The following is a 17065-nucleotide window of genomic DNA, read 5'->3' on the forward strand; positions in this document are numbered from 1 at the left end:
GAACGGCACATGCTACCACGGGCCCGGAGAAGAGGTGGGAGAATGGTTTCCCTGTGGAAATGCACAGCTTGGGTACAAGACCTGTTGCCAGGGCGGCGACATGTGCTTGTCCAGCCATGCTTGCTACAATGGTCGATTCGGAATCACGTACCTCGCAGGCTGTAGCGACCCAGACTATCGAGATGCGAGTTGTCCCAATAAAGGGACCTTGAATGGTCAGTGGTCATCGCGTGGTGATGGAGAGAGAAGTGCGTAGACAACTAATCGTTTGCAATCCAGATCAACCGTGGGCAGGTCTAGTCTATTGCAACGGCACGTCAGAAGAATGGGTTGCTTGCGAACAGTCGGCGCGTCCTACGACTCTGACATCGGCGGACGCCTGCTGGTGTCCCCAAACATCCCGAACCGTCGCCTTTACCGATTCCTCCATCCTCCAAAATGTCGTACAGCTTCCAACAGCTCTGGGAGGGAGTGTCATCTGGCAGCCTGGCTATGTCCCGATCCCAACGCAGCCGAACACAACCCCGACGCCGACTTCACCCGCCTCAACGACCGCTCAACCCACCACGCCGACGGCATCAAGCACGGCATCGCAACCCACAGCGACCGAGGCGTCTTCAGTGAGCGATACCACGGGGATGACGACGAGCACGAAGATTGGTCTTGGTGTAGGGATCGCGGGTGGGTGCTTGGTTCTAATGGCTGCTTTGTTATATATTTGGTATTCCCGGAGGAAATGGCGACAAAATGGGGCAGAGGAATTGGAAAACACGACTGAAAAAGGAAATCCACACGCAGGTGGCTTGGCGAAACCACATGAAGCGACTTCGACGCGACCATATTCCGAAGCAACGGAGTTGGACGACACGTCCCGGCCCGTGACAATCGAACCAGCTGGATACGGATACAAAGGCTCTCCGATGATGGAATCAAATAAGGAATGGAAACGATCGCCGAAAATACCGGTTGCCGAGTTGCCCGGATAAGGCTTGGGGGAGAGCAGCTTTGATAAACCATAGTAAATCAAATAGAATTGTTGAAGAATACCTTCGCGAACATCCACAACCTCCTGTACACAACTGGGAGGAGATTTGGTGGCTTATTTTGTCCGCTGAGAACTAGCAGATCCTTGGTGTTGCCAGCAGTGTTGCCCGCAACAGGCACATTGCCATTATCGAGATGGTTTTGCGGGATCTGGAGCGACTTCTGGATCTCCAGTGGTGCCTCCACAAAGGTTGCAAGAAAATCAGACGTTACATGCCAGTCGATATGACAGTGGAATAGTCAGATAAGACATGAATATGGGTAATGTTCGTTGGAAGGATTGCACAGACATACCTGGGTTTTGTGCTTTGAAGTGAAGGACGATGTTTTCATCCGGCCGGAGTACGAGAGACTCTCGCCGCATTGGTTCTACGGGGAAGTCGCTCTTGGTCATACTTGAGTCTGCAAAAGTACCGCCCTCCTCTTCACGACAGCAGAGTAACTGCAGCGCTGGGCAACAGATAGATAGATCTTGTCAGCTGTCGCCTGCTGTGTGCAAACACCACCAATTTCGACAATGGACATATTATGCCTCTCAAACCACAGATACCGGCTCGCCGTCCGCGGAGTGCTTTACGGGTTCGGTCGAGACAGCTGGGAAGCACATGAATTCTACTCTGAGGGCTCCTTTGTGCTTTTCGCTAGCGACCTCCTCTACAAGTAAGCAATGTTGCCATTACACCATGATAGAGGCTTTCCTCAAGTCACTTTCTAACGCCGTATCTACGGGAGTGGATCTACTTCTAGGATCCAAATTTTCCTCGTCAACTCTACTTGCTTACTCTACATTGTCGCTGCCGGTGTCTCTTTTCCCGCGCCGCGTGGTTCTTCGAAGCACAAGAGTGGAACATAGATTTTAGCGGTGATGCTGCAGACGCCGGCGCGGGCCCTGGATTCTACGATATTGAACGAAGTGTTCGGCACGTCAACGTAAATCTCTCGTAGTTGCCCATTTTCGAAGACAACCATGAAGCCGCAATGCTGTACCCCCCAACTGAATGGCCGGGGTGGCTGGAGCCTGCTGAATTCCATCTTTGGCCGGAATAACTGCGCAGGTTTCTTTCAGAGAGGGACTATCTCAATGGGTACTGGGCAGACCAGAATATGGCGTAGGTGGGCTCCGCGGCCTTCCGAGCTGCCAACTCGGCAACAAATACCACTTAAATTTAGCAACGACGTCAACTCAGACCACCGGCATTCCCTTGGGGTTACATTGCCTATCCTATCAATCATGACAAAGACAGACCGCGAACAGTTTGGTGACGATGTAGGCGATCGGTGTCCACAGTCGGGCACCTGTTGGCTATCTTCCAGACGTCTCCCCGCAAGCCAAGGCGGGGTGTTGGGTAATATGCCGGGACTATGCGGCAGCCAACCTCTTCTTTACTGTACAGAGTTCTACATGCTTCTCAAGCACTTGGTAATTAGAGTCCCCTGTACGGATAGAGCTCGTTTCTTTCGTAGCCTCCCCACCCACGAATGTCAGCAAATCCATCTATACTGCCATCGGCTTGGGTAACTCCACCAAAATCGTAATCCTTACCCCTGATCCTGACCCTTTCACTGGGACTCGGGAGTGGTGAAAGGGTCCGTACAAGAACCCGAACCATCCAAAACCATTCGAGGTCGGATCAGCACAATCAGAAAGTAGAACTTGGTTGGCAGTGTTAAAACCCTATGGCTACTACGCTGTAAATCTCCACGGTTTCTTTACTTTTGGCCTCCTCATCATCTTGGCTTGTGGGGTCATTCCAGGAATCCAGAGTTTTTAATACACCTTCAGAACCCCGACCATCCGCGTTTGCCCGAGATATGCCGTGAGGCATCGAATGAGCTATGCCCACGGCTTTCCAAGTGGACTTGACTTAGAAAGCCACTCTAGCTAGGGTGATTGATGGGCCGTGTAGTCGTCTCAGCCAATGGCATGACAATCTCTGCATAGAGTTCGTTAAATCCATGGGCGGGCAGGTTTTGGATCGAGGTATCCACGGGGGCGTAGGCTTCCTTTCACTCCGCCCTTTATCAACGCTGTAGCCATCGAATGATCCCCTATACACGTGTGCAAGTTTTCCTGTGGAATCAGTCCAACTTTGGGGTTCAATCGACCTTTGAACGACGTTTTCATAGGTCAGTTCAGGCATCCATGAAGATGGTCCAATTTTGTCCCGCTATATATGCATTCGCTGTCTTCATGTACGCGGAACAAAATCCTGGTGCGTTGCAAAAAGTGGCCCTGATAAGGCTTCCCGAGGCTCCATCACATTCAAGACGCGACCCGCCTGGTTACAAAAAGACCCTGCGAGGTCACTGCGGAATACCGTCCCTCTAAAAAAATGAGAAACGAGCCTTTGAGCACCAGAACCAGCTAAAACATGTTGAATTCTTGCAAGCGAGTTTTACACATGGCGGGGACCTCGCCACTCTATCCGTAGTTCAAAATCTTAACAGATTACAATCGCGTGTTGCCAGGCAGTGTCAGGCATGACTAAGAAATCTAGCTGCGACTAGCACTGCTCGGGAGACGTCCTCGGAGTTACAATCTCGGAATTATGCTTTAAAAGCTTGTTAAGTGGCGCCCCCAAAAGCCAATTCGGCCAGACCCAAAGCCCCGGTTGGGGCTGAAGCCGGGATGAATTTCTGACTTGCAGCAGTAAACATGGGCTGAAAAAGTTTTTAATCCTGATCCCACTTTGGGTGGTTATGGAATCTTGACGATTGGTTGAACAAACGGTATGCGTATCCATGTGGAGCGTTGTGCTGTCCCGCTTTTTACAACTTTGACGTCAGACAGGCAACTTCCTGATTCATTCCTTCGCTAAGCCAAGATTCGTTACTCTCTATGGGATGAATTTCCACGCCTGGGTGTCCTAGTTATGCAACCGTGTTGGCTCTGTTTCGTTCTTTCAACGGTTGTGTATCGTGAGGCAGCATTTTTACATCCGACACTGTTGTAATGGGATGCATGGTGCAATTCTATAGGTATCCCCGGTTGAACTTTTTCAAATGTTATCTGTAACGGTATATTTTGGGGAACACTATCCGTAGAACAGCAAAGTACTGAGTAGGTTACTTTAAGTTTTGTCGTCGTGACCACCTGCCGAAACTAGGCTTTATCTAGTCTCGTCCGGCGTACGATGACCCAAGCGGCCGCCCAACAGACTTTTTTCCTAGCTTATTTTATCCGTTGAATTTCCTCTGATGAATCCGGCAGGGTTAGGATCATGTTGTGACGGGATCAGAGAGATCATCTGTGCCCACAAAGCGAGACATCAGTCTACTATGAATGCCTTCAAGCCCATTGAAGCTTCCAAAGGACCTAGATCTGTTGGGGGTGTCCGTCTGAAAAGTCTTCGAGTGGATGTTAAATGGCGATATAATTCGTCAGCTCAGACACCTCGAACCTACTAACCTCATGCCTGGCGACTGTGGGATAATTCGAGGACCCACAAGGTTTCCCTGATATCCACCGACCCAAAAAGTTTCGTTTTCCGCGTCACTAAGTCACATAGTCACACAAGTCGCTGACCAATAAATTGACATCGCAAACGAGTCATTCCTTTTCAAGATACGATCCAGACCGGGCGCTAGCCCACTGGCGTTATCTGGAAATCTGATAAGATCCAATCAGGATTATCGTGAAGCCAACGATTGGCTTTCCATCTCACACTCAGACGTCCGATGTTCACCGTATTGATAGCGATGCGGTATTTTTGGGGAGAACTTGATTCAAACATGGAATTTTTGACCGAGGAAGTTGTCCGTGGTTGAAATCGTCGCATCCGATAGCGTGACAAGGGATGAACGCTCCGCACCTTCACCGTTTTAGTGAAGCTAAATTGGTGTTTTTGCAAAGCTGTTTTTTTCTTCTGATTTTTTCCCATTTGACATCGGTTATAGGTGTGTTGTGACACCCATTGAACCGTCCCTAAATATGGTGCTTTGATCCGAGAGAGAGCCTGTCACCTTTGCTCATACCAATATCGCTGCCGCCGACTGGACGCTTTGTCCAGCATTCAAATCTGGCAAACATGATCGAACCGCGTGCGGCGAAGAAGCCAAAGCCACCCAATGCGCGGCAGCTCCTGAATGAATGGAATGTCAAGGTATATGCAGGAGTCATTGCCGGTGTCATCGCGGTTCTCATTCTATATAATTGGGCGCAACGGATTAGACGCAAAACCTCAAATTCGCCAAGAACTGGCCCGCCTTCGTCCCTTGCCAAGGCTTCTCGGTAGGCCCATCTTCAACCCGCTCTTGGCATTCGATCTGTCAGTCAGCCCTAACACTTCAGCAGAAGGATTCGTAGCCTGCTGGTCCGCAAGGTGCCGGGGTTTCCAACAGGAGGCCATGCCTTACTAACGGTTGCTTTCGTCGGTGTCAATATTGTCATGTCCTTTCACCACGTTGACAAAGCAAAGATGAGCAATTTTGCTGCACGATTTGGATGGTCAGAACTCGACGAACCCTCGGTTATCTTCTCAGGGGCTGACATTTCATTAATAGGATGGCGACCGCGAACATTTCACTGTGCGTCTTCTTCGGTCTGAAAAATACTCCCCTCGGTGTCTTGACCGGGCACTCCTACGAGCGGCTCAACTTCTTCCACCGTCTGGCTGGATACGCGGCCGTACTTCAGATGCTCCTCCACGCCATCTCCTACATGGTGTATTACGGAATGCAGAACCGGTGGAGTAGCATGCTCGAGGCGCAAAATTGGGAGGGCATTGGCGCAGGCTCGGCCTTGCTCCTCCTGCTCATGGGTTTGGCCCGGAATCTGGGCTACGAGTGGTTCTACGTGAGCCATCTGGTGGGATTCCTGCTTGCCGTGATTTTCATTGGCCTTCACCGGCCCTACTGGATATGGAAGATCCCTGTGGCAATGGTCTTCGTCGCCGCGATCTGGGGGCTTGACCGTCTCATTCGAGCGTCGAGGATGCTGTACAACCTTGTCAACAATAGTGCCACCATTTACCGGTTGCCTGACAACGGCGTTCGTCTGGTCATCAAGAAGCCTCTTTCAGGTGCTATTCCGGGCTCGCACTGCTTCGTTTGGATCCCCGGCATCCGGCCATTCCAAACACACCCCTTCACCATCGTGTCCAACACACCTCACGGGGGTTTGGAGCTGGTCCTCAGCTCTTATGATGGTTTCACCAAGGCTCTGCATGATAGAGCCAGCAATGAGACCGGAACAACAGTGTGGGCGTCTGTCGACGGTCCCTATGGAGCATTCCCAAATCCTAAAAACTACGAGAAGGTGATCTTGATTGCTGGCGGCAGTGGTGCTACATTCACCTTCGGTTTGGCTACCAGCCTGCTTCAGCACTTGGAAACCCAAACTCATATGCGTGTTGACTTCATCTGGGCTGTCAGAAAGAGGGGTTTGTCGAGTCCGACCATTGACATATGTGGAGTGAACGCTGACATGTGTGACAGAAAATCTAGAATGGTTCACGGATCACCTTCAGTCACTGAGCCAACACGGTGCAGGGCTGAACGTATTATTGCACGTTACCCGAGAAGGTTCTATGACCTCCTTAAGCGAGTCGTCGGAACTAAATGCCCCATTGCCCACTTCCCTGAAGTCACCGAATGAGAAAGTTGAAGCCCTCTTGCCAGAACCTGGCACGGAACAGAGCAAGGAAACTTTCCCCTCGAAAACGACAGTACCACGGAGAGACAGCTCTGTGGGTCTTGAGGGGCTGTGCGATATCAAATTCGACAAGTTGAGAGCCGGCGAAGCCATTACCCAGACACTACAGTCAGCTGCGCCTGGTCAGCGGGTTTTGATAGCTGCTTGTGGCCCGCCGTCTCTGACTGACGTTGTTCAGAATGCAGCCTCATGCTGCATTGCCTCGGGCGAAATCAGTATAGATGTACACTGCGAAAACTTTGGGTGGTGAGAATTTGCGAATCTAAGGGTATCGCTTGGAGAAAAGCGAGAGGCCTCTCCATAGCTCTCGTAAGGCGTCAAAGCAACCATCGCTACGGGAAATCTGCTTGAAAATTCATGATATTACATGTGTGGATGGAATTAAAGATCTATATACACGCACGTGTGCAGCTCAGAGTAGCTAAGCTCGAATGTAACTGGAACTTGGATGCAGTGACAGCACCTCTTCCCTAAATTCACCCAGTTCGGTGCGGTTTCGTCCCCGCCACATGCCTGGCACTCTGTACTACAACTTCACGTAGCTGAGCAAGTCAGAATGCGGACTCCTAGGGCATACCAGGTGAGGCTATGTCATACTCTGGACAAGGTATTCATTCTTTATCAGTCCTGGAAAGAAATTTTCTTCAAGGATATGTAATTTGCAACGGTTTTTGTCCTATATCATCCTCGTATACTCGGCCCTGCACGTGATCACATATTACACTAAAGGAACGTGGTCGGAGTAAGGGAGTGTGTAGTGGTTGGGAAGAAAGAGACAATCGCATCCTTGTAACAAGGATCAGAAACGAAAAGTTGAGTCAAACACAAGTTGTAGAGAGGGACGACAAATTAGCTTGCGCCACAATACCTTAGCTACATCCTAACGGTTCTTAAACGACTCAAAATATGTGAGTAGTGATAGAATTTCAGTATAGTAAAAGGGGAATACCTAATTGACAGACGCTAGACTAAACTCCTTCACAACGACTGAGCCCCCAAGAGACTTCGTGGCATAGTTGAAAACCGCGAAGCGGAATGCTAAGAAAAATTGCCATCTGTTGTGGAGCATATAATCTGGTCCAAGTTGAGTAAAGTTCTTTCCGTCGAGACTGTACAACAGCTGACTCGGGTTATCCGCCTCAACACCAAAGGTGGGGTGGACGTCTGCGACGATTCGGAGGTACACATCCGTAGCTCCGCTGGCAATCTCAGACAGATCAACTTCCGATTCGGTGGCAGTGGCCACAACAGTGCCGTTGGAGGTGGTCTGCCAGCCAGAACTTTCGGCCAAAATGAGATCGTGAACTGCAAGAAGCTTCAGAGTTTCGCCCTCCTTTCGGAAACCAATGTAAGCGGTCTCGTCGCGGAAGATGGAGACACCAGCCACATCACCATCAGCCATGTTGCCGAGGTTAAGTCGGAACGTGCCGCTGCTCTTTGGGCCCTGAATTCTGTGGGCAAGAGTGTTTCTAGCCTTATATAAGTCGTCCGTAATAGTTGCCGTGTGTAGCTCGAGGCCGTTGGGGCCAAGTTTCCAAGCACAATTGTCAGGGTTGTGGTTGAAAGCCCATTCGGCTGAAAGAATTGCGCTGTCGAAGTGATCGGTATACTCTCCGGCTGCTTTCACCTTCTTTTCTGTCTCTACGGGTACCGGGTATGTCTTGCCCCAGCCGCCGGCTTCATCCGTAACAATCTCAGGCCAGCCCTCTTCGTCCCACGTCAGCGGTGCCAGGACCGGGATTCGGCCACTGGGGTATGCATCCAAAAAGGACATGTACCACCAATCGCCATCAGGAGTGTCCACGATGCCGCCCTGGTGAGGCGTTCCGGAGTTTGGGATCGGAGAAGCCATTTTATCGAGAATGGTGCGGTTCGTGTAGGGACCCCAAGGGTTGTCTGCTTTCAGCACATGCTGGCCATCGGCAGGCTTGGTCAACCAGATGTAGTAACTAGAGCCGATGTGATATAATCTCGCTCCTTCCAAGTACCGCACTGGGTCAACCCAAACGACCTGGAAGAAAAATTAGAGATGCTCTTCACATATTCGTAATTTGGAATGGAATCATACTTCGTTCCTAACAGGCTGCAGTCCGTCGGGTGAGAGTTGAGCCACGCTGATATTGTATTTTCCGTATGCCACATACATAGTGTCGTCATCATCAACGAGGACACCCAAGTCGTAGAAACATTCGTCAATAGGTGGCTGAGCAGTCCATGGCCCTGCGGGGTCGCTCGCTGTGAAGATCCAAGTCTTCATTTCACCAGACTGAATGCATCCATACCAGTAAAACAGCCCATTGCTCTCCCGATACTTCAAAGAAGAAGCCCAGATGCCGGCCACGTAGGCACTGGTAGTGCCATTCAGGTAATACTCTTCTCCGAAGATGAGTTCGGGTACCGAGTTTCCAACATACTCCCAATCGACGAGGTTGTAACTTTTGAGCACAGGAGCTCCCGGAGAGTAATGCATCGTTGAAGCCGTGTAGTAATACGTGTCGTTGACTCGAATGACCTCCAAGTCGGCAAGGTCCTGCCATAGAACAGGATTCGTGAACATGGTTTTCTGGGCCTTGGCAGTAGTGGCCGCCAGCACCAGGGCTGAAAGGATAGAGAACCTCATGTTTGTCGTCGACTGTCAGGATTTACCTACCAATACAATAGAATGCCTCAAGAAACACTGCAGCCATGATAACCTCATTATTATAGTAATTATGTGAAACTAGCTCGCCGCCGCCTCTTTTAGAACTCAATCTTGACAATCTCCCCGTCTTTCGATGTCAAGCTACCTGAACCATTACAAAATGCCAAGAAGATGCCACTTGCGCACAAATAAGGCGATTGCATTACTCCCAATCCCGGGTCAGATCTATAACCCAATTGGTGCGCAACACTAAGTTGGGGTGACATGGGGCGGCTAAAGGCATGGGCTGGGGATGGATAAAAAGAGGAGAAAGGGACGAGATTCTCCAGCATCGTGCGGAGAAGTGGAACAAAATAGTTGAGTCCACTCGTAATTAAACTTAATGAAGGGTAGTATTGATAGATGAGTCAGCTCCTAGTCTTCAATGAGCTGCCGCCGCCTGCATGGAACAAGCAGTAACCCATCAAGGTAGTGTATACTGGGAGAGCGTCACTTGGGAACCATGTTGTTTCCGGGCGAGCCACGTATCGGCATCGGCTTGACAATTTTCCAGGCGAGGACGGAGTTTGCTACCTACGGCATGGATAGTGGTCCATTAGTCTGCTATGTCAATGAAATTGGCTCTAGGTAGTTCAAGCTACTAAGCGGTATCGCTCTCATCGGTCCTAACCGCACAGTTGACTTCAGTTATACGAGTCACTGATGAAAAAAATTGCAAATTTGATTCTTACGGATTTGCCACGACCTATGTTTGTGTGGTCCAGCTTGCTAAAAGTAATGCGACACTTCTTGTGATCTATAACAGATTATGTGACGACCTTGATGCGGGTTTTAAGTTCTTCAACATCCTCTACCAGCCTGCTCTTCCAGAATATACCCCTGAAGGTGATTTTCGGCACACTTTACATTGAAGAGCTCAGGCAGTGGTAGTGTCACAGTTAAGTCGTCAGTCCAAGACTATATGACATCCCCTGAGGAAGGCAACGCTACCCACCAAAGTCATGTTTCTCCCATTGAGTGATATTGAAACAAAGAAGCTTATCAGGGTCTCGCTGAATACAGGGACGCCGCCTATAACAAAGAGGATCACTTGAAGCTTCATGTTGGCTACATCCCCAAGATCATGGAGTTCTCCAAAATAGAGCGCCGTGACGAGCCCCACGATCACAGGGGCATTCGCGCCAAGACCGTATGGCTGACAGCAACATGCCGGCAAGATTGACATATTGAAATATTGAAGGCAACATGAAGGCGTTGAATTTTCAATAGTGTAATATGTTGAATGCAGAAAATGGAAGTCTAGTCCGCTTTTGGCCCCCTTCAGGCTTCGCACCCCCTTTCCGGACAACAAGAGGTTTTATTTCAGTTATGATCATCGATCTCCTGGACTCGTCTCATTTTGCAATGATAACGTGATCCTGCTGATAATGACATACTCTCCGCTTTTTATTTGAATGATTTCGTCTTGACTTAGATCCTCGCCACCACGATAACAATGACGAGCTTTGCTGTTATCCTGTTTGTAGTTCGCTTTCATTTGTTGAACTGGCTGCGTCACCGGACGACTCAATCTGGGTAAATTAGGGCCAGTATTCCAATGACAGTGGAAGATATGAGTCGCAATCAGTTCTGTGGCTCTACTTTTCCCATTCGGAATGGCTGGTCGTTCTCATGCGCTTCTCTTTTATGGGCCTCCCCAACCTTTACCTGGGCTTGAAGACTAGCAACTCCAGCCGCGGAGTCTTTGGCATCGAAAAGCATCGAAATCTCCTCCAATGTTGGACCTCTTGTCTCCACGAAGAAGAAGTAGATGACCAAGCATTCAATTACCAGACTTTCTCACCCCGCTCAGTCAGTTATTACCCACAATAGTACAACTCAACAGAGGCACTTACACGGCAATGTAGACAAAGTAAAAGTGCCACCCCAGCTGCTCAAGCCCCAATGGGTTGACCCACTGGTTGAAGACAGCACTCAACGTAGTGAAGCAAAAAGATAGAGTGAGTCCCTTTGCGCGGATGTTGAACGGCAGGATCTCGACCGTGTAGGACACAGTTAGACCCGGCCACGCGGCTCCAGCAACACCGTAAAAAACGAAAATCATGGCCACGACGGCGATACCTGCCGATGAAGACTGGGTTTGGGCGTATACTGCGCTGCAGGCCGTCCAGGCGGAAAATGAGATGAGCATGCCGACGCCAGCAAAGAGGAAGAGGGCCCGGCGTCCGATTCGGTCGACGAAGAAGGCGGCCGTAAGCGAGACGAGTCCGGACCAGATGGTTAGGCCGCCGTTGATGTAAGATTGTGTGATTGAGCTATACACCCGTTATTAGACCCAGCCCTTTACAAACGACTACAGCGTCATGGTAAGTAGTGTATGACTTACTCCTTGATACCAATAGTACCTAGAATCACGGCGAGCTGTGCGGTCTGGTTAGACATAACATTCTCCAGACTTGAGATTGCAAACCCAACTCACATAGTACGAAACCAATCCATTTCCACTGCATTGACTGAAGATGGCTGTCGCGATGATCAGCCCGCAACGCTTGCGGTTACCTGGCGTCCGGACGAGTTCCATCCAACCGCTCTGCGCCGCGGCGTCCTTCTCTAGCCTGAGGATGCTAGAAATCTCGGCAAACTCCCAGCGCACAAATTCGTCGTTTTCGTTGTTGTTGCCGTGGTACTTGATGAGAACCTTCTTCGCCTCGGCCTCCTTGCCCTTGCTGATCAGCCATCTAGGGCTCTCGGGCAGAAACCAGACAGCCATCAACTGGATGCCCGGCATCATGCACTGCAACCCGGTGGGTAGTCGCCATTGTAGGTCACCTGACTGATGGATGAGCGTCCCGAGGCCTGTTTTTACACCATCAAGTCAGACCTCAAGGTTATCACCTCGGTTCAGCTTCAAAGAGGAGTGGTGAAGGGAAACGAACAGGACCAGGCCGCGATGATACTCCCCAAGTACCAGAGCGTGTTATACAGCGTTGTAACTTTGCCGCGGTGCCGGGGATGCGCCACTTCCGTGATGAGGAGGGGACAAGTGCCGTTGGAGATATTGGAACCCGCACCCATGATGAAGCGCCCGACTAGGTACATTGCCTCTCTCCTGGAGCCAGATCCGACGGGGAATGATTGCAGCAGCGCGCCAAAGACGACGAGAATGCAGCCGATGGCGGTACCCCATTTTCGGCCGAGGCCGTCGGCGATGTAGGGCGCGAAGAGGAGGACGAAGAGACCGCCGAAACCTGGCATGGCACCAAAGATTCCAAGCCGACTTCCCTTGGGGTGGTCAAAGACTATCCGGGAGGCTGTCAGCATAGAACTATTCGTAAAATACATGCATCCAAGTCATGAGAGATGACCACCGGAGAAGCAACAACATGATTGCAACAGCACTCACAGGTCTGCCACGATTGCATAGTCTGAAGTCCGTTCAACAAGCTTCCATCGTAACCTAGTGTCGTCGAGCCGAGGAAGAGAAACACCATCATGAAGTAGAGCTTCCTCAACTCTGTCTGCTTGTACCACGGCAGTGGCGATGCTTCGGGTGGCTGCAGATGCGGATCATTCACAACCACAGCGTCGACATGACCAATGCCAAGACTTTCCTTCTGCTTCAGATCCATGGTATTATTGCGACTTGATGCAAACTAGAAAGAAAGGGCGCAACTCTTAGCAAGAACCTTAAGTTTTGAGCAGTCGTTACCGGGACGCAGGGTTGCTGGATCCCATAACCTTCGGGATCGGGACCGGGGAGACTATACTTACAATAAATCGGTGGACGGTTCTGGACAATGGCGTCTCAGTATTCCTCAACGCTCACCAACCCGTGTGACCCCTTCCTGCTTTCGAACAGAACAGCCCAACTCGAGGCGAAGGCCGAGCCGGGTGCCGTATCCGATCACGGCTTGGAAGCGGCTGATCAAACAGGCCACACACCTGCAGGAGAAGGACTCCTCTCCCTACGAGGCTTCACTGAGAGAAAGCTCGATTATCCAAGTTTTACCAGGACGGGAAATGATAGCACAAAACCCTTGATCATCATTGGAGCGACAGGTCCCTGTGGGGGGTGGATTGCGGGAATCTAGAGGAAAGACTGGATGAGGAGAAGAGGACGGGAAGTACCAGATCCAGTATTATTTCTCCACACTAGGTTCCGGGGAAACGTTCTTCTCAAGCTCTGGTCTGTGGCATATCCTGACATGGGGTAGAGGTAGGCATGTCGTGGTCAATTGGGAAGTTCGGGACGAGCGGAACCTGTTCCTCCGACCCAACGGTCCGGATGGCTAGCCCCAGGAGTGAAGTGTGAAGAAATGGATAGTCTGGGGGGAAGGGTAACCCGACCAGCCCACCAAGCCACAGAGTTGGGCTGCGTATCCGATGAGCCCAGCATCAGCGAGAGAGCTTCATAGTGTACAAATATTTCGGACCGGCCTCGTTGTAGCAAAGCATGAGAAGCAGGGAACGTTAGAGTTCCTCAACGGTCTGGAGCTATGCCCATCAGAGTTTGGGCCTGAATCGATTCGTAACCGGCCGGTGCGGGGCTTCCCCTGCAAGTTTTACGGTCAAGTTGTAATCGAGTGCAACGAAACTCACCAAAAGCCCAGCATCGAGTAGCAAATAAGAGCAAGAAGAGTAAATCCGACGTTTCTGCGACGAAGGAGAGTTCAAAACGCTCTGTTCCCGACAATTCTCCTCGGATGTCAACTGCCCCTCCCCCCGAGCGCCGCCTCGCCTTCACTCTTTCTTCCCCATCATTCTCCAAAGTCTCCGCCAACTCCCTCTCTTCCCGGCAGAACAAACGCGTGCGGGAATATCACCGGACGATCAAGACCCATGCGGCCACGTTTTGACAGATCCATTCTCTCCGGACTCTAGCCAGAGTAGCCTACCACATCGTCTGCTTGGCAGCTTCATTTTTTTAATGCCGCCCAAACAGGAAAAAGAGCTGAAAACTATCCTTACCCATACCATTTGATCATCAGCCCCTCCCCGGATTCTGTCGTAGTCTCCTGGGAGGATTATCCGAGGAGGATCGAACTCACCCACCCGCAGCTTGCATGCTCGCGTGGCAGATGCTCGAGCGGCAGCTTGTCTGATCCGATCTAATCTGGTCTCACCAGTCAAGCCACACATCATGGAAATCGACCGAGAAATGGTGCCACCACCGGACGGAAACGGGTCTCGCTCTCCACTTTCGACGTCTCCCACTTCACCGGCAAGTGGGCGGCCGAGGGCCAAAGTTATCAGGAATCAAAACGCCTGCGATGCTTGTCGGGCCCGCAAAGTCAGAGTGAGCAAGAGAGAAAGCCCCAGATTATCTCACGAGACCTCTTCTACGGGGTGAATACATGTACACACACTTGGTGCAGAGGGCTTCGAAAGCATTTGATCTGATCGTGGATGACTTTTCGGTCCATTGAGGTTCAACCCCGGACTCTGTTGGACTGACTGGATCGACAGTGTCTGTACGGCTCCAGCGAGAGCCGGTGCCAAGGCTGCACATTCCTCAACATACAATGCACACACGAACGGCCGAGGCGGAGGAGAGGACCACCGAACAAGTTCCGTCCATGTCCCGGCCCTGCATCTCATCATGGGATGGTGCCCAGCTGAGAGTTTGTACACTGACCAAACATTGATGGCAGACACGCACAGCAACACCACCACCAAGACCAGCAGCAACTTGAACAACAGCAAGCAGTCGTTGCCTCATCAGCCGCCAGCCAGACGAGTCCATCGGTATCAGATATCACCTCACCAGACGTTCGCTTTGCCTACCAAACCTCACCCGCCGCCTCCTCCTCGACCCACACCCAAACACCCCAGTCTCACACTTACACGCACACCCACACTCACTCCCACACATCTGCCGGGGCTCACTCGGCAGCAGACCTCCGCGCCATCATCGTCGGCGCGCCGAGTCCCAACAACAGCAACGCGGGAGGGCACCACAGCAACTGGCTCGCCGCCTTCGCCCCCAATGACCTCGTACACCGGATACTGCACGACTGGTTCGAAAAGGTCCACGCCCTCGCCCCTGTGCTCCACCGCCGCCGCTTCCTACACCGCGTCAAATCCGGCGAGGCCAACTCCGACCGCACCTTTTGCGCACTGGTGGTGAGCGTCTGCGCCGCGACGGTGGCGACGCTGCGCAGGGCCGATTACTACCCCGTGACGGTAGAGCGGTGCCTGGACTTCATCGAGGAGCACCATTTGCTCAATCACGGCCTCAGGAAGCCCGCCTACTCGCTCGACTGGTGCGTCGCAATGTACAATATCGGCACGTCGTCATGCTCGATCAACGAGGACGGGATGGGGGACATGGGGTCGTTCCACGGTATGTCTGAGGCGGCGGCGGGGACGAGGTTCCTCGCGTACTACCACATGGCGGACCTGGATGTTTCCGAGCAGCAGCTGCTGAAGAGGCTCTTTTGGCTCATCTTTGCGGCATATTGGTACGTGGACTCATGAGTGGGATCCCCCCTCCCCCACTCACGCACAACTTTGAGGGAGAGTAGAGATGGAGAATAGTCTTTGGTTGACGGTTTCAATCATCTGAACAGTAGTGCGGACATATTCGGGAGGCTGTCCGTAAGTATCGTCTCCCACCAGGAGAACCGTGCCCAACTGCGCCCCTTACCCCTGACAGACTCTCAACTCGAGACGGGGCCACACCTATCTCACGCGGAATCACCGTCGTGGCATGGCGACACCACCTCGTACGTACCGGGGCTAAACCAGCTAAGCGACCTCTTCCTGGTATGGCACGAGGCGCAAACCGCCCCCGTGAGTCTCTACGGCGGCCAAGAAGAGGCCCTCAAGCACTGGCTCGTCCAGATCCAGACAATCATTGACAACTTCCCGCCCGAATTACGCTGGCGCGGGGGCCTCTCCCGCCCATCTCACATCACCGAGGGCCACGACACGCAAGTCGTCAACCTCTTCATCACGAGCCTCAATATCCGCTCCAACCTGCTGCAGAGGTTCGGATCCGTTGTGAAAACGCGCGCGGCCGAGCACCAGCGCATCGTCGACGACCTGCTCGAGATCCTGTACCACATGCCGCAGCACGTCCTGGAGCAGAACGGCAAGAGCCTGATCCCGAAGCTGCGGGACTGCGGGGCGGCGTACATGGAGCAGATTGGCGTGAGCGGTGGCGATGGCGCTCTGGTCAGCGAGGGCGCCAGGCTCAAACTGGAGAAGCTGCTGAGGAAGCTAGACGATATCGATTGCTGGCCGGGCTTACCTGGGATTGAGAATCCGCAGAGTGCTAGGTAATGAAATGAAGACAAACCCAATAAAGATTACAGTACCCTGTCAAGTACCTCGTGTAACTACCTCATGCACGAACCGAAACATACCACGATGTTCCTCTGAGGGGGGGAGTGGGGGGGCGGGCGTAAACTCTTTCGGCGGCAGCCCGAACGCATCATTGTGAACTCCACACATCCACATACCGCCCGGCGTCGTTGCGGGTTGCGGAGATTTTCTCTTGGTTCTGGAGACTATGGGTTGTGAGGAAACTTGAAGCCTGGTCAACTACGAAGTATATCCGAAGCCAATTCCTTTCCAGGCCTTGGCACTTGGGTCAGGCCTTCTGGGATCTTTCAACTATTTGATTTCTCCAAGTAAATGCTTCATCAGGGGGGCGGGGAATTGGCACCGGGAATGTCTACTTCACTTTTAAAAAAATACGCAACTACCTACGTGGTGGGAGGTTT

The 17065-nt window shown here is 51.8% G+C and overlaps 5 protein-coding genes across 5 annotated transcripts; 3 read left to right on the plus strand and 2 right to left on the minus strand.

Annotated features, from left to right (window-relative positions):
• Positions 1-325: 325 nt before the first annotated feature.
• CORC01_09824 (plasma membrane iron permease) lies at positions 326-1708 on the plus strand (the record flags this gene model as incomplete). The annotated part of the gene is made up of 2 exons (XM_022621453.1): positions 326-681; positions 1591-1708. 2 exons carry the CDS (start codon positions 326-328, stop codon positions 1706-1708), a joined length of 474 nt encoding a protein of 157 aa, XP_022472067.1.
• A 3364-nt stretch (positions 1709-5072) lies between these two features.
• CORC01_09825 (uncharacterized protein) lies at positions 5073-6947 on the plus strand (the record flags this gene model as incomplete). Its single annotated transcript, XM_022621454.1, has 3 exons — positions 5073-5275; positions 5548-6425; positions 6490-6947. 3 exons carry the CDS (start codon positions 5073-5075, stop codon positions 6945-6947), a joined length of 1539 nt encoding a protein of 512 aa, XP_022472068.1.
• A 699-nt stretch (positions 6948-7646) lies between these two features.
• CORC01_09826 (glycosyl hydrolase family 43) lies at positions 7647-9317 on the minus strand (the record flags this gene model as incomplete). Its single annotated transcript, XM_022621455.1, has 2 exons — positions 7647-8708; positions 8766-9317. 2 exons carry the CDS (start codon positions 9315-9317, stop codon positions 7647-7649), a joined length of 1614 nt encoding a protein of 537 aa, XP_022472069.1.
• A 1644-nt stretch (positions 9318-10961) lies between these two features.
• Positions 10962-12967, minus strand: CORC01_09827 (uncharacterized protein; the record flags this gene model as incomplete). Its single annotated transcript, XM_022621456.1, has 6 exons — positions 10962-11172; positions 11234-11653; positions 11725-11759; positions 11818-12194; positions 12275-12637; positions 12742-12967. 6 exons carry the CDS (start codon positions 12965-12967, stop codon positions 10962-10964), a joined length of 1632 nt encoding a protein of 543 aa, XP_022472070.1.
• Positions 12968-14478: 1511 nt separating this feature from the next.
• Positions 14479-16622, plus strand: CORC01_09828 (uncharacterized protein; the record flags this gene model as incomplete). The annotated part of the gene is made up of 4 exons (XM_022621457.1): positions 14479-14634; positions 14822-14916; positions 14990-15799; positions 15911-16622. 4 exons carry the CDS (start codon positions 14479-14481, stop codon positions 16620-16622), a joined length of 1773 nt encoding a protein of 590 aa, XP_022472071.1.
• Positions 16623-17065: the final 443 nt, after the last annotated feature.

The sequence above is a fragment of the Colletotrichum orchidophilum genome (assembly GCF_001831195.1).
Source record: "Colletotrichum orchidophilum strain IMI 309357 chromosome Unknown Scaffold_91.1, whole genome shotgun sequence".
In the NCBI taxonomy this organism is placed as follows: domain Eukaryota; kingdom Fungi; phylum Ascomycota; class Sordariomycetes; order Glomerellales; family Glomerellaceae; genus Colletotrichum; species Colletotrichum orchidophilum.